The 15,564-nt window shown below is 33.7% G+C and overlaps 1 protein-coding gene across 1 annotated transcript in view; it reads left to right on the top strand.

Annotated features, from left to right (window-relative positions):
• Positions 1–15,564, top strand: part of BMPR2 (bone morphogenetic protein receptor type 2) — a 201,376-nt gene that overhangs the window by 95,048 nt on the left and 90,764 nt on the right. The window contains exons 2-3 of the mRNA XM_027123800.1: positions 3,179–3,349; positions 4,398–4,568. Of these exons, the coding sequence (XP_026979601.1) occupies positions 3,179–3,349; positions 4,398–4,568 (342 nt within the window). The remainder of the gene's footprint in view (positions 1–3,178; positions 3,350–4,397; positions 4,569–15,564) is intronic.

Here is a 15,564-nt window from a genome sequence, read left to right as displayed (position 1 = left end):
TCAGAAAACCACATGTAAATGATCAGGTCTCTTTTTGTGAGAATATAATACTAGGCTATACTGTTTCTCATAGTAGTCTTTATTTCATGCCTACTTTTCCTGCATTATTTATGAAGAATCCAAAACTTTATACAGAGATATTGCTGAGACATTATAACAAATAGCATTTAAAAACATGCAAGCACTGTTTTACGAAATGGAGTTTTTCTTTCTTTTGACCAAAGGACGGTTTAGTTAGAATTCTTGCTTAAACACCTTTATTTTATATAGAAATTTGCTGAATCATAATTTGAAAGAGTTACTCTCAAAATAGCCAAGTATAATTTTCCTATACTAATGACACTGTCATAAAATAATTCCTATGAAGTAGGCTGAAGTAATTTTAAGAAAAAGTTATTTAGTGAAAACTGAGGGATATTAAAGGTATGATTCAGTGTCCTACAGTTGTACCTTTATTGCCTTGATCTTGGGATGAAGCAACAGGGAGACATAGAGGAGATTGAATTTGTTTGTTTGTTGTCTTTTTATATAAGGAGAATTTTAGGTTTCAGTCAGCAAATTATTTAATAATGGAACTAAAAATTTTATGCATGTTCATTCCTTTAGCTACTTTTTTTTTTTTTTCCCGGTACGTGGTCCTCTGTTTGTGGCCTCTCCCGTTGCGGAGCATAGGCTTCGGACGCGCAGGCTTAGCAGCCATGGCTCACGGGCTCAGCTGCTCCGCGGCATGTGGGATCTTCCCAGACCGGGGCACGAACCCGTGTCCCCTGCATCAGCAGGCAGACTCTCAACCACTGCGCCACCAAGATAGCCCCCTTTAGCTACTTTTCAGTTGTAAAAGAAATCCAGGCAGAGGAAAAATTTTCACTTTGTATTTATTCTTTCACAAGGATATATTTTTATTTTTAAATTAAATGAGGCACTTATTTATTTATGATCCATCTACCTCCAGGTACGGTTAGATCCCTATTCATTAACTCAGTACTCAATACAAAATTCTAGTCAAAATGGATAACAACAGAAGAGGAGGGGAAAAAATAGAATATCTTGGTTGTGGAAAAGTAGAGATAATGAGTTCATAAATTCATTCTGATCTTTCTAACGATCAAGACAAAAAGGGAAACAGAGTGGGTTACATAATTTCAGCAAGTGGTAGTAGCACTTAACCTGAGTCAAGAAATGGGGATAAGGAATTATGTCTCATAAATAGGCATGCTTTTTTAGATCTACATTACAGAGTTTTGTTTTTAGTTTGAGTCTTTTAAGTATCAATCTTTGTGCTGTGTGTACTTTATATGTAGAGATATATTTGATTTTAATCTTTATAATAATTTTGTAAAGTTTGCAAATTAGGGTATATCTAAGGAAATACTGTTAAATGTGCAAGATAATATAAATATTTGTCATTAAAGGATTTTGAATATGTGACTACATGTGGTAAAAATGTGATATACTTATAATCTGGCTAATGCCCTGGAAGTAGTTTTTATAAAAAGCTAGGGACTTCCCTGGTGGTCCAGTGGTTAAGAATCTGCCTTTCAATGCAGAGGACTTGGGTTTGATCCCTGGTCAGGGAACTAAGATCCCACATGCTGGGCGGCTACTAAGCCTGCAGGCTGCAACTACGGAGCCTGTGTGCTCTGGATCCCGTGCACTGCAACTAGAGAGAAGCCTGCACACCGCAATGAAAGATCTTGCGTGCCACAACTAAGACCTGACGCAGCCAAAATAAATAAGTAAATAAAAAATCTTTTTTTTAAAAAAGGCTATACTACATTTTCTGGCCATTTATATGATATTAGTAAATACCTTCTAGAAGACTGCCTGAAGTTCTAAATTGTGGAAATGTGGAAGTCACGTTTATTTTTTTGAGTAATTACTGTCTCTCTCCAAGCAGACTATAAGATGCTTGACGGGTAGAACTCTATATTATCTGTTTGTGAATCCCCTATTTATTTAGCTCAATACATTGAAGGTGCTTTCTGTTGTAATAAATATGGCAGGTCTGTGTTTCTAAATAGACTTGGGCACGCAGTTGTTGGTGCTTTCATTTCTTCTCCAGGGTTTTGTCCTTAGTTTTGTAGTTTCAGAAACATTATTTTAATAAATCATTTCCAGTGCTAAGGTGCTAATGAATTAAGCCATACTAAATAAGATACACAGCAAAATCAAGAAATAAATCAGAAGCCCATGAGGAATATAGTGGCAAAGTGTGTTAGATTGTTATTCTGGCAAGTCAAACACAGTAGGAAAGTCTGCTTTAAGAAACCAAAGATCAGCTGTTGCTTTTGATAACCATTTACTTCTTTGGTATTCTCAGCAGTGTTGGTAAATGTTTGTTAGCTGATAAATTATGTGGCAAATGTTCTACTGAGATTAGTTAAATCAGATTATGTACATGGAGAAAGACTGACTGGCATTGAAAATACATTGGGTTGACCTTCGGTATGAGGGATTGTTGAGCATTTCTTCTATTATATTGATATTTTTAATGATGGAAAATCATTTTCTTTTTGAGCACTAATAGCCTTAATTTTTAAAAACAGGTTTATTAAGGTATAATTTACATAGCATGAAATTCACGCATTTTTAGTGAACAATTTTTTTTTTGTACATTTACAAAGCTGTGCAAACATTGCCACAATCTAATTTTGGAACATTTCTATCTCCCCAGATAGAAACCATGTACTATCCACTTGTAGTCTCTCCTCATCCTTAGTTTAACATGCCTAATGTTATGTTTAACATTTTACAACTGAGTATAAAATATGGTAGAAGTGAGTACTGTAGAATTTCCAAAAATTATTCAGCCCTCTAGGTTTGTTAATTTGTTTTGAATTTTTAATAATTTAGAGCTAGGACATTTTTGTGATGATATTTCTTTATTCAGACACCAATATTATTTAATAGGAGAAAGAGTGGTGAGAATAATTTATGTAAGAGGGTATTCCTTTTGGGAAATGAGTTTTTAAGTTTGCTTCTTGTTTGGAAGTTACAAATTAATTAATGAAAAGAAAGAAGTTATTGAATAAATACAAAATTGCACATTTATTCAAGCCTTGTTAGGGATTTAGTAGGGAAATTTACAGTGCCTTTCAAAAAGGCTCTAAGATTTTATATAATAATGTTTTGCAAAGATTATCATAAAGTGAATTTGTCTTTTTTTCCTTTATTTTAGCTTCTCAGAATCAAGAACGTCTTTGTGCATTTAAAGATCCATATCAACAAGACCTTGGGATAGGTGAGAGTCGAATCTCTCATGAAAACGGAACAATATTATGCTCAAAAGGTAGCACCTGCTATGGCCTTTGGGAGAAATCAAAAGGGGACATAAATCTGGTAAAACAAGGCAAGTAATACTTTTTTTACCTGAAATAACTCTTTCATACAATTGAAGTTTATCTAAGAAGGGCATGGAAGTAGATTGTAAAACCCTCTGCAGGAGAACAGTAAGTTTAAAAGTGTGTATTCATGTCTGTATTCACACACAAGCTCCACATTTGCAAAGGGTAATTGTTTTTAGCTTATTTTAATAATACCTTATTACAATTTTAATAATATAATGCCATTTTATGAAGTTTAGAAAATAAAGAAAACTATAAGAGAAACAAATGTCTACAATTCCATACTTTAAAAAGTTTTTTTTAAAAACTATATTGGTTTATTCCCTTCAGGCGTGTTTTCTTTGTACTTCTATGTTTATATGTGTGTGTACTATTTTTTTTCAAAATTATGGTAATACTATATAAATAATTTCATATACAGTTTTTCCCATTTAAATTATATCATGAATATTTTCCTATGTCTTTAAATATACTTTGAAAACACTTTCAAAATCTATACAATTTTTCATTGTATACATGTATCTCAGTTTACTTACACATTACTCTGCTGTTGGACATTATATTGTTTTCTGGTTTTCATTGTAATACCTAATGCTTCAGTGAACATCTTTGAACATAATTCTTTGATTGTATCTCATAATTTTCCTGGAATAGACTTCTGGAAGTAAAATTTTTAGATTATAAAACATGAAAAGGCTCTTCGTAAAAATTGCCATGTGACTTTCTAGAAATGTTATATACATTTACATTCCCTCCAGCACTGTGTGTTACTAAATCCTTGTTATTGTTATATATAATTATTTTAAAACCCAGAAGAATTCAATAGATATAGACAAAAATGTAATCTTATTGATGTTTTAATAATAATTCTTAGATTAACTGTGAAGTGAAACATTTTATTAGTGGCTTTTTCCTTCTATGAAATGCTTGTTTATACTTTGCCATTATCTGTTATTAAAAAAATGTGGTTTCCTATTGGTTTGCAAGAGTTATAACTTATTTACATTATGACATATATAAACCTAACTTGTTTACATTAACATCAATTTGTAGGATGTTGGTCTCACATTGGAGATCCCCAGGAGTGTCACTACGAAGAATGTGTAGTAACTACCACTCCACCCTCAATTCAGAATGGAACATACCGTTTCTGCTGTTGTAGCACAGACTTGTGTAATGTCAACTTTACTGAGAATTTTCCACTTCCAGACACAACACCACTCAGTAAGTAGTTAAAGTTACGTACGTTTCCTTGTAATTCCTTTCTCCAAAGATTTTCAGAATTTAAAAATATATGAAAATATTCAGGTTGGGCCAGAGTGAGAGGGAGAGTTCCAGCGTCATGAGACTACATCTAGCTAACACCTAAAATCGAGAAGAGATACACCAGGATTTCCAAGGTATTGGTATATTATCAAATAAGTTTGAATCAAAATATAGTACTTTCCAACTCACATGAAGAGGAGTTTGGTAATATTAAGAACACAACATATGTCCTTACTCTTTCACCCAGCACTCCCATTTGTAGGAGTTTATCTTTGAAGACATACCTCCGAAAGTATGAAAATACATATGCATAAAGTTACCTATTGTAGTATTGTCTGTAACTGTATAGTATTGGAAACTACCTAAATGCCTAAGAATAGGAGATTGATTCAAATCCACTATGGTACATACATGTGTAATGGAGTACCAAATATACAGCTATAAGAAAAAAATTGGTAAGATCTCTGTGAACTGATATGGAGTGATTTCTAGAGGTAACATTAGGTGAATAAAAAGCTTATATAGTATGCTGTCTTTTGTGTAAAATAGAAAGCTTATCTTTACAAAAAGAAGCAAAGAAAGGATAAACCAGAAAATAATGAAGTTGGTTACTTACAAGGGTTGGAGGGAATGGAACAGAAAGGATACAAGAAGGAGGAAAAGTCCTCTGAATATAGCTTTATGCATGTAGTTTTGACTTTTGGAATTATGTTACTAATCTGTGTGTGCAAAAAGTATAATTAAATCATTAAGGACGGGAAGGGGGCAAAATCCCAAACTGAAAGCAAATGAGCCTAGTTGTATTTTACATAAACATCATAATCACACTTAAGGGAAAAAGAAAGAACTAATCTAAGCATTTTACAAAAACAGTATTTGACTGTATATACTCTTTTAGGCAATATATAAGAGATTGGGGGGAGAATTGCAAACAAATAACTGAACTCTTTTTAGAAGGTTTGATTTTTAGTAGTGTGTACAAAGCAATTCTGAAACAATTGTAGATATATTTGTATTATAGGATTAAGAAAATGAGTATTAGTGTTGATATTCTTGGGAACCAGTGTTCTCACTGAAGGAATAAGGAAACAGTTACAGATGGGGGAAGAAAAGAGAATCCTATGTGAATAGATTGTAGTTCAAGGTATTATTATGGACTTATGACTTAAAAAATATCCATATGTATGTGTTACATGCATGTATATGCAGCCATGTATATATGTATTTGTATGAGTATGTATTTATATGTGTGTGTGTATACATACATGCCTACATATATTTCTTATCTCTGTTGAAAAAAATAAGAAGCAAAAGCACCCCTATAGCTATGAGTGTACATAATGCCCAGGTTTAGTTTCTACTACGACTCCACAGTCAGTGGAACTTGGGGTCCTTGGAAAAATGACTTATTCTAGAACTGGAGCAGGATAGGTGCAAGATAAACGTGCAACATCTTATAACACTAGAAGATAAGGAAAGAAGTACCCCCCAAAAGGATGGAGACTTGTCACAGTAGCCAGTTTGAAGGAACCTCCCACGAGCTACATTTAAGATCATTTTAGTGATCTTAAGATCATTTAAGATCATTTAGTAATAAGTTATAAATCATTGGAGGGAAAATGAATTGAGTCTATGCTGATAGCAGAGAAGGGAGAAGAGAGGGCACTTGTGTATAGTAGAATGCCAAGTGCCAAGTTGTAACTGTAGGTGTTGGAAAATTATCATTATGCAGCCATCATGGCAAGGATTGGATCAGGCAAGAATCATCCTAAGATCCTAAATCTAGGGGGCAGGTTCAATAAGGACTGAGGATATTTGCATTCTTTTAGAGTTTGTCCAACATATTGCGAGGGAAAAATTAGTAATTATAAAGTGAGGAAATCAGACAATAGCTTAACCAGGTAATATCATTAATGAAGGGCAGATGGACGTCCGTGATACTCTGAGGACACAGTGTAACTAATTTAGTACTGTATTTCAATCAAGAATGAATCTAATCACAAAGGAACATCAGGCAAATCATAAATTAAGAATGTTCTGTTACAAAAAGGGAGTTTGTTTTCCTCAAAAATGTCAATATCATATAAGAAAAAGAGACTGTGAGAAAGATTCTATATTAAAGGAGGCTAAGAAAGTTGACAACTAAGCGATACCTAACTCTCCTATACTGGATGTGCAAAATGTGATAAAGGATGTTGTTAATCCAATTGACAAAATAGATAATTAAAGATTTTTTTCAATGTTAAATTTACTGAAGCTGATAAGAATAGTGTGGTTATATAAGAGAATATCCATATTCTTAGGAAATACTGAGAAGTGTTTAGAAGTAAAGGGCCATGATGCGTGTATCTAACCTTCCTTGAATGATGAAGCAAATGGGGTACAATGGTAAGAAAAGTGAATTTGGATAAAGGCATATGGGTATTCTTTGTACTATTGTTATTCTTGCAACTGTTATAATTATTTCCAAATAAAAAGTTTTAATTTTTTAAAATAATTTTTAAAAATTGAAATGTAGCACTTTTCAAGAATTCTTTTCTCTGTCAACAAATTTTATCAGCCCATACTCTAAGATCTTCAGTTTTGGATTATTTCCTTTGATTATTTATTTATTTATTTTATTTTTTAAAGTGTTTTTAAATTTTATTATTTTATTTTATTTTAATTAATTTATTTGCCTGTATCAGGTCTTAGTTGTGGCCCACGGAATCTTTGTTGCAGCATGTGGGATCTTTCGCTGTGGCGTGCAGGCTTCTCTAGTTGCAGCACGTGGGCTTCTCTCTAGTTGTGGCGCATAGGCTCCAGAGTATGCGGGCGCAGTAGTTGGGGTGCGCGGGCTTAGTTGTCCTGCGGCATGTGGGATCATAGTTCCCCAACCAGAGATGGAACCCACGTCCCCTGCATTGGAAGGTGGATTCTTAACCACTGGACCACCAGGGAGGTCCCTATTTCCTTTGATTTATTGATGAAACACTAAACTGAAAGCAATAAGGAGTTTTTTCATGTAGTTTCTATCTACTCAAGGCAATTAGCTTTTATTGTGAAATTATACTGAATTGGCTATATTTATTTTCCACAAAAAAACAAACAAAGCAAGGTCTCTAATTTTCACATCTAGCTAGATGAAAGAAAAGTGAATTTGTCCATAAATTCACCTCAAAGATCTTTACAACTACATTTCAGATTGTTACCTAGAACTTGGTCTACTGTAATCTCTTGAATCAAAAGCAGGGAATGATTGCCACTATAAATCAGTAATGTTATCCTGATAAAAAGGGAAAGTGTTTTAAGTGTTCTAATTTGAGAGTGTTAACCCAATTAATGTATTTTGTTCTTCAAACAAAACAATCAAGTAAATTCATTGTTAGTAAACAAAATGAATATTTACTTTTATATTAATTTCAAGAAAACTAGTGCTCCCCTGGTGGCGCAGTGGTAGAGAGTCCTACTGCCGATGCAGGGGACACGGGTTCGTGCCCCGGTCCGGGAAGATCCCACATGCCGCGGAGCGGCTGGGCCCGTGAGCCACGGCTGCTGAGCCTGCGTGTCCGGGGCCTGTGCTCCACAACGGGAGAGGCCACAGCAGTGAGAGGCCCGCGTACCAAAAAAAAAAAAAAAAAAGAAACATAACCACTACTATATAGAATGTCAGACATTTAGTCTGTAAATGCTTAGGTGCTTGACCAAAATAAAAATAGTTTTAAGTGTTGAAGTTTAAAGGAATTAATTAAAATATAAAATTAAGAAGCAGAACTTTTTGTTCCTTGACGTATATTGAATATTACATCAGTAGAAAGTTTGGTGGTAGTGATTTTTTTTCTGTAATTTTTCATTATAAAAATGCCATTTATTGACTATTTAACATACACATTGGCCAAATAAAGACATGTATTTAAAAATTACTAGAAATATGGTGCAAACTCATCAAAGGTAGAGAAGGAGGGATAGTTCAGGGTGGCTCTTTATGGGAGGTTGCCTATTATTATTATACTTTTGTATTGTTTGAATCTTTAACATAAGAATATATTTGTATATTACTTATTTAAGGAAGTATTAAAGGAATACATGCCTATTTATTCAGAAAAATAGAAAAATGAGATAAATGGAGAGGAGAATAATAATCTTTAAAAATCCCTACACCCATATACAACCATTGTTAATATTTTGAATATTTCTTTCTAGTCTTTTCTCTTTAATTTTTGTATAGTTGTATTAGTGATATAAATTTTAGATCCTGCTTTTTAAACATAATATAATATTTTCCAGGTATTACATGTTTCATAATCATCAGTTTTAATGGTTGTATAATATTTTACCAACTAGATATTTTTCTTATCCATTCCTCTGGTTTTGGACATTTAGGCTGTTTCTAGTTTTTTGCTACAATGCACATGTTTGTATATATACCATTATATTAAATTATAATTCCCAGAATTGTAATTCCTGTATCCACTAGTAACAGTATTAAAGTTCCTCATACATTGTCAAATTGCTTTTCCAATGGTTGAAACAGTTCACATTCCCATCAGTGATATACTAAAGTGCATATCTCATCATATGTTAATGAGCACTAGTATTAAAATAAAACTTTGCTCAGGTCATTTTGAAAATGGATTTACATTGTTTTTACTAATGAGGTTCACTTGTTTTTTGTTTTTTGAATATTTTTATATTCATTGTCCATTTTTAATATTATTTCTCAATAATGAAGCTGACTAGTTTTGAGAAAAATGATTGTTAAAAATCTTTGAACCTTGGCTCTTCCTAAGGAAATACCCTTAATATCTTTCAATAAAAGTTCAGTGCTCATTTTATAGTGTGTAAATTAGACCTTAATAAAGGTATTAAAATGCTTATTACTCATTCTTCTGAGAACAGTGTTCACAGAAACAGTATCTCCATCCCTCACATGATGTTTTCGTGATGGCATTAAAGCCTTCTATTTGCATAGTATTTTATACTTTCGAAGTGCTCTCACATCTATAAACTCCTTAAAGATGTCTCCTTAATGTGTAGGTAGTTCAGTCAAAAATAAACCCTGTATTTTAATGAGTAACCATGCTACTCAGGAGGAGTGGATTGAAGTGGTAGTCTTTCTCTAGCAGATTTGACTTATAGCTTATCTTCCTTTAACTTTTTGTCTATTGTATTGGTACACAATAAAAGTCAATGTTAATATTTTGGGCCCCCAACCAAAAAAATTCTTTTCAACTTTTGAAATTATTTCAAACTTATAAAAACTGCCATGTACCCTTACTCAGATTCACTAATTGTCAACATTTTGCTGTATTTGCCTTATCATTCTCCCTCTCTCTATATATGTAGATCACTATTTTTTTTAACCTTTTGCAAATAAGTTGCAGGCATCATACCTAAATTTTTATGTATTTTGCAGTTGTCGCTCTGTCTCTTCTAGATTCTAAAGTCTTTGGTGATAGGGACTTTGTTTTAATGCCCCTTTGTCTCCACAGTGACTGGTGCAGTATCAGGTACATAGTGGGAGTACAGTAAATATTTGTTGAATGAATAATTTAATAAACGAATATGTGCTAATGTGTAAATTTTGAAATATTGTTAAATCCTTGGAAGGAATAGGATTTGCCTTTTTTTAATCTGGCAAAAAAATGAATTTAATGGATTCACTAACTAATGGACAGGTGTTTATTTTTAAAATTTATTTTTAAATGTATTTATTTATGGCTGCATTAGGTCTTTGTTGCTGCGCGCGGGCCTTCTTTCTCTAGCTGCAGTGAGCAGGGGCTGCTCTTCGTTACAGTGAGTGGGCTTCTCATTGCAGTGGCTTCTCTTGTTGCCGGAGCATGGGCTCTAGGTGCATGCGGGCTTCAGTCATTGTGGCATGTGGGCTCAGTTGTTGTGGCTCGCGGGCTCTAGAGCGCAGGCTTAGTAGTTGTGGCACATGGGCTTAGTTGCTCTGCGGCATGTGGGATCTTTCTGGACCAGGACTCGAACCCATGTCCCCTGCATTGGCAGGCAGATTCTTAACCACTGCGCCACCAGGGAAGTCCCTGGACTGGTGTTTATTGAAAGCTGGTTGCTACTTTCAGTTAAAAGGACAAATGTAGTGAAATAGTTAAGTGGGATAGCAAACGCAGACAAAACAAATTAACTCTCCTGTTTGAGATTCACCATGGTATAAGTACAGAAAAGCCACGATCATTCCCCTCTCCTTTCCCTTTCCAAAAAGTGAAACATCAGCCTTTAATTTTTAAGGTAATAGAAGAATATAAAAAACTTTTCCTAAGATTCGGTTATACGATCTCATTTTCAGAGATTACTCTCAAAGTACAATTGTAGTGTATTTTAATACTGGGAAAGAAAACAATGCACAAGTATCAATAGATTATGGCTGTTTAAAAGACCACATGGTGAGGTTAAGCTCCAGGGAACAACAGAGGGTACTTAATGTTCTCTGAATCCTACTCATTTCTTTCTAGATTGTTTTCAACTGAACAGTTTGCTTCTTGACATCAAACCATTCGTTGCTGTTACTGTAATTATATCTTTCTCATCAAGTATGCTTCTGTACAACATCCACAACCACATTTACTTGCCTTCTTACTTGCTATCCCTTGTACATTGAGTAGGGTTAGATCCAGCAGCAGTAAAGGAATGTACGGATGATTTAGAATAACAAGGTGTAGCTCTCTTTCAAAAGAAGCTTGTTTTTTTTCCCCAATCTTCGTTGAAGCTCAAGACAATGAGGTACTGAGTGATAGAAGCTAAAGCATATGATAGTAGTGGATCTTTAAGAATAATGTGGGGGGAGTTGTTAGGGGAAAAGGTGATGGACTAACCACAGGACCATAAGCAACTATCTGTAATTCTGCCGAGCCACAGAGTGTCACATTATAATAATTCAAGGATTACTTTGATAGTTATAGGATTGGAGGAAGGTATTCTACTTACCTGTAGTTCTTAAATTTGTTTTAATTACAGATTTTGTGTAGTCTTATAAAACTGCCCTACATAGTTTTTTAGAGGCAACAAGATAGGGCACAAATAAATGAAACCTCTGCAACCTGTTCACTCAGGTGAATCTGGGTAACATACATATGGGAGTTTTTATAAGTTTGAAATAATCTCAAATTTAAAAGTTAAAAAATTTTTTGTTTGGGGCCCAAAATATTAACATAAGGCATTTATTGTCTACCAGTATAATTATAGGCAAAAAGTTAAAGGAAGATAAGCTATAATTCAAGTGTGACTGGTTCCTGAAAATTGTAGCAGAATGGGAAGTCCACTGATGCTTTTATTGAGACATAAGTGAAATGTCTGCTTTAAAATAATTAAACACCAGCAGTTAATTATTAATGTTGGAAAAAGTTATGTGAACATTGTTATGTGCCATAAAAATTAGGTTCTATTTGGACTGTAGATCACCAATGATTTCTGGCTAGTTAGGACACTAACTCTCTGTTCTCAAAACCTTTTTCCTCCAGTCATAGCATCTGAAGTATAGTTTACATGTTGTGTTTCTCCATTAAGAAGAATTATTACCATTAAAAAAGAAAGAAAAAGAAAGGAAAAAGAGGTTCTGATATTTAGAAATGTGTGTCAATTATTTTGCTGTAATCCCTGATCTGAGGTTGTTGGCAACAGAGGCTTATAGCATGTGTTCAAACAGAAACACATTGTGAGATAATTCTCCAAAACAAAACTGGCTAGTGGTGAGGAGATTTATGGATTAATAACTCATATTCTAGGTCTTTGTACTACAATCATTACTTTTTCAAAGATTTTTCTGTTCTACTAGTGAGTCTGTTTCAGTTGTTTATCTCTTTTTAAGGGGATAGGTACCATATTTGACTGTTTGAACTTTAAAAATGAGAAAATATGAGAACCTTAATAAATACTAGCCAGTAGTTCTGTACCTGTTTAGTACTTAATTATACGTAGACCTGGCTCTAGACACAGTTATGGAATTAAGGAAGATTAGATACTTTTCTTCCCTTGAGATCTTATTTTCTGAGACCCTTTCCTTTCTGTTAGGAAACCCTCCCTCTGTTGTGCTCAGTATGATATGTTAACATTTTTAGGCACTTTCCTTCCATCCCCCTTCAGCATATGCTGTTCTTAATCTTATTTTCCTCTGGCCTTAAGACATTAGTGTTAGATATTTATTTAATGAGTGTTGCTTCTTAAAATACTTGGCAGTAAACTTAAGATTCTTAAAGAATGTTTTTCCAGATGGGATAAATCTTGTAGAGAAATTTCAATTCACTTTATCAGGATTATAGAGTTGTTAGAGCAGTCTCTTTTCAGTAAAGGGCATTCAGGCATTTAGTATATAGAGAAATTGAAACTAGCTAAATAACACTTTTGAGTACTCACTAAGGCCTCTATACGCACTAAACCTTTACATTTAACCCTTACAGAAACATATGAAATGGTTACTGTTATATTCTTATTTTCCATGGAGAACACTGAGACACAGATACGCAGTGTACCAGGTCACACAACCAATGAATGGTAGAGCCAAAATTCAAACCTAGGTGTTTTGGCTCCAGAGTATGTGTTACCAAACATTACTTTCTATTAGTTTTAACCGTTACTCTATATATTCAATTGTCATTAACCATTACTCTACACTCAAACAGGGGACCTGTTAATATTTGTTTGTTCATTCATTTGGGAGAGAGATTGAAAAGATTTTTTTGAAAATGTTTATCACATTTCCTAAAATTCAAGGACCACTTCTATTTTTCTTCATATAACCTCATTTAAAAAAAACACAACTTATATGTATTTTAAAGGGAAATTTCCCATCACTATTATAAATGGAAAGCCAGTATTGTAAGTAGAAGGTAACTTTAAAAATTATTTATTTAATTGTAAATAAGGTGAAAGTAAAATCATATTATTAATTAGCTAGATATTGTTGCTTATCAAATTGTCTGAAACTTGAAGCTTGCTTTCTCTGTGTTAAAAGAGGAGACTAGCAAATGTTTGTTAGGAAATAGAATTACATTGTCACCAAGTTGAGATTTTCTTCTTTAGTAATTAGACAAAAGAAAGAAAACTAACTTTCAGTAATAACATGTCAATGTACTCCTAAAACCAGAAGTCTGACACTTTAGGAAAGTGAACTATATTATTCTGAGTCTCTTCCAACCATGAGAGACTTTGTGGCACTTAATCTGTTTAAAAAGAAAGCCATTCTTGGGACTTCCTGGGGGGTCCAGTGGTTAAGAATCCACCTTCCAATGCAGGGCATGCGGGTTTGATCCCTGGTCAGGGAACTAAGATCCCATGTGCTGCAGGGCAACTAAGCCTTCGCTCTCTGGAGCCTGTGCACCACAACTAGAGAGAAGCCCGCACACCGCAATTAGAGAAGCCCGCGCACCGCAACGAAGAGCCCGTGCACTGCAAGGAAAGATCCCACATGCCTCAATGAAGATCCCACATGCCACGACTAAGACTCAACGCAGCCAAATAATAAAAAAATTAAATTAAAAAAATAAAAGAAAGCCATTCTTTAAATAAGTGAATTTATACCTACAGTATATTCTTTTACTTTCTTATACCCTTAATTCATCCTTAATGTGCTTGTAAATTCCAAGAGTTTGAAAGAAGTATATAATTATTGCAAGGTTCACAGTTATTTTAGAAAATTTTCTTGATAAGACTTCTGGAATTGGTATAATTAACCTCCCTAACTATAAACAAGGTAATCAAGTTGGTAGAAAAGCCAGCAAAAATATGTCATTTAAAAAAAATTAAATAAACCTAACTCATTTAGTGGGAAGTTCTTAGATGAAAGTCAGTATAAAAATGTAGAATCCTTTTCTTTTCTTTTATGTACATTATTCATTAAGTTGATGGTTGGATCGAGTTGATGAGAAATAAAGATCAAACTGCATCTAAAGCTAGGTATAAGAAATTCTAATTTATGCTGTGCTGTTAAGATTAGAAATTCTAATTTCAGAGTCTGGCAGCAAATGTCTTTATCTCACACTAAGCTAGAAAAGAAAGCCTACATTCAGAGAAGCTGACATTGGCATAGGGCCACAGGTAGGTTTTTAGCTATTGTGAATTTATACTAATTTTTTTCAGTTTTTACTGCTTCTGTGACAGCATTAAAGTGATTGAGTAGACAGAAAATGGGAAATAAGAATGTTTTAAAAGTCTTTGCTTAATACTTCATGAAGCATTTTAGCAAGAAGCAAAACAAAATATGTCATTCCTTTTTATACTTATTAAAAATATTAGTGGAGAAAGAGTGGCACAAGAGAAATAGAGGAGTGTATCCTTTAGAAAATATTAATTCTTTAATGTGGTAGTAATAAGATTCTATTTACACATGTTATGTGTTGTTGGTCAGACAGTTTTCATTCTGAAGTTTTGTTAGCTCTGTCCTATTGAAAGTCTATCCCATTCCATACCTACCTACTTTGCTCCTATTCTCTCAAAAAAAAATCACTCTTCCTTTTGGTGTTTTTAAACTTTATATTACTTGATTGTCTTGAAGAACAAAGCAAAACCTGTTGGCTAATCTGGCTTTACTGATAAACTCAGTGGAAGTTTTGGGTCTGTAAAATCCAAGTCCCAAGTGTATATGGTAGAATTGACTGGCATTTAAAAATAAATGTCTCCTGAGATACAAATGTGTATATTGATCAAGAAATAATTTCCATGTCTTTATTTCAGTATATATAATTTTTCTTGTCTTTTATGATTTCCGGTTCCATTTGTGTTCCTCTCTGTCTGTCTGCCTGCCTTAACTGTGCTTCATTTCCATGTAGTATCTCTCTGATTACTGAGAATTTTCTGCATCTTTTCATATGGAAAAACTGGTTATTCTTAAATCCATAAATATTTAGTGGTTTCAGATGCCAACATATCATAAGAAGTAAAGTCATAGATACATGAAAACACTTCAAATACATTCAAAACCAAGATGAAACTGTTACTAACCAGGGTTCTTAGACTCCTT

This window comes from Aethalodelphis obliquidens, unplaced genomic scaffold (assembly GCF_003676395.1).
Source record: "Aethalodelphis obliquidens isolate GAN/ISIS:26980383/991018 unplaced genomic scaffold, ASM367639v1 scaffold2, whole genome shotgun sequence".
NCBI classification, from domain to species: Eukaryota; Metazoa; Chordata; class Mammalia; order Artiodactyla; family Delphinidae; genus Aethalodelphis; species Aethalodelphis obliquidens.
This window is presented reverse-complemented; position numbering and strand designations above follow the sequence as displayed.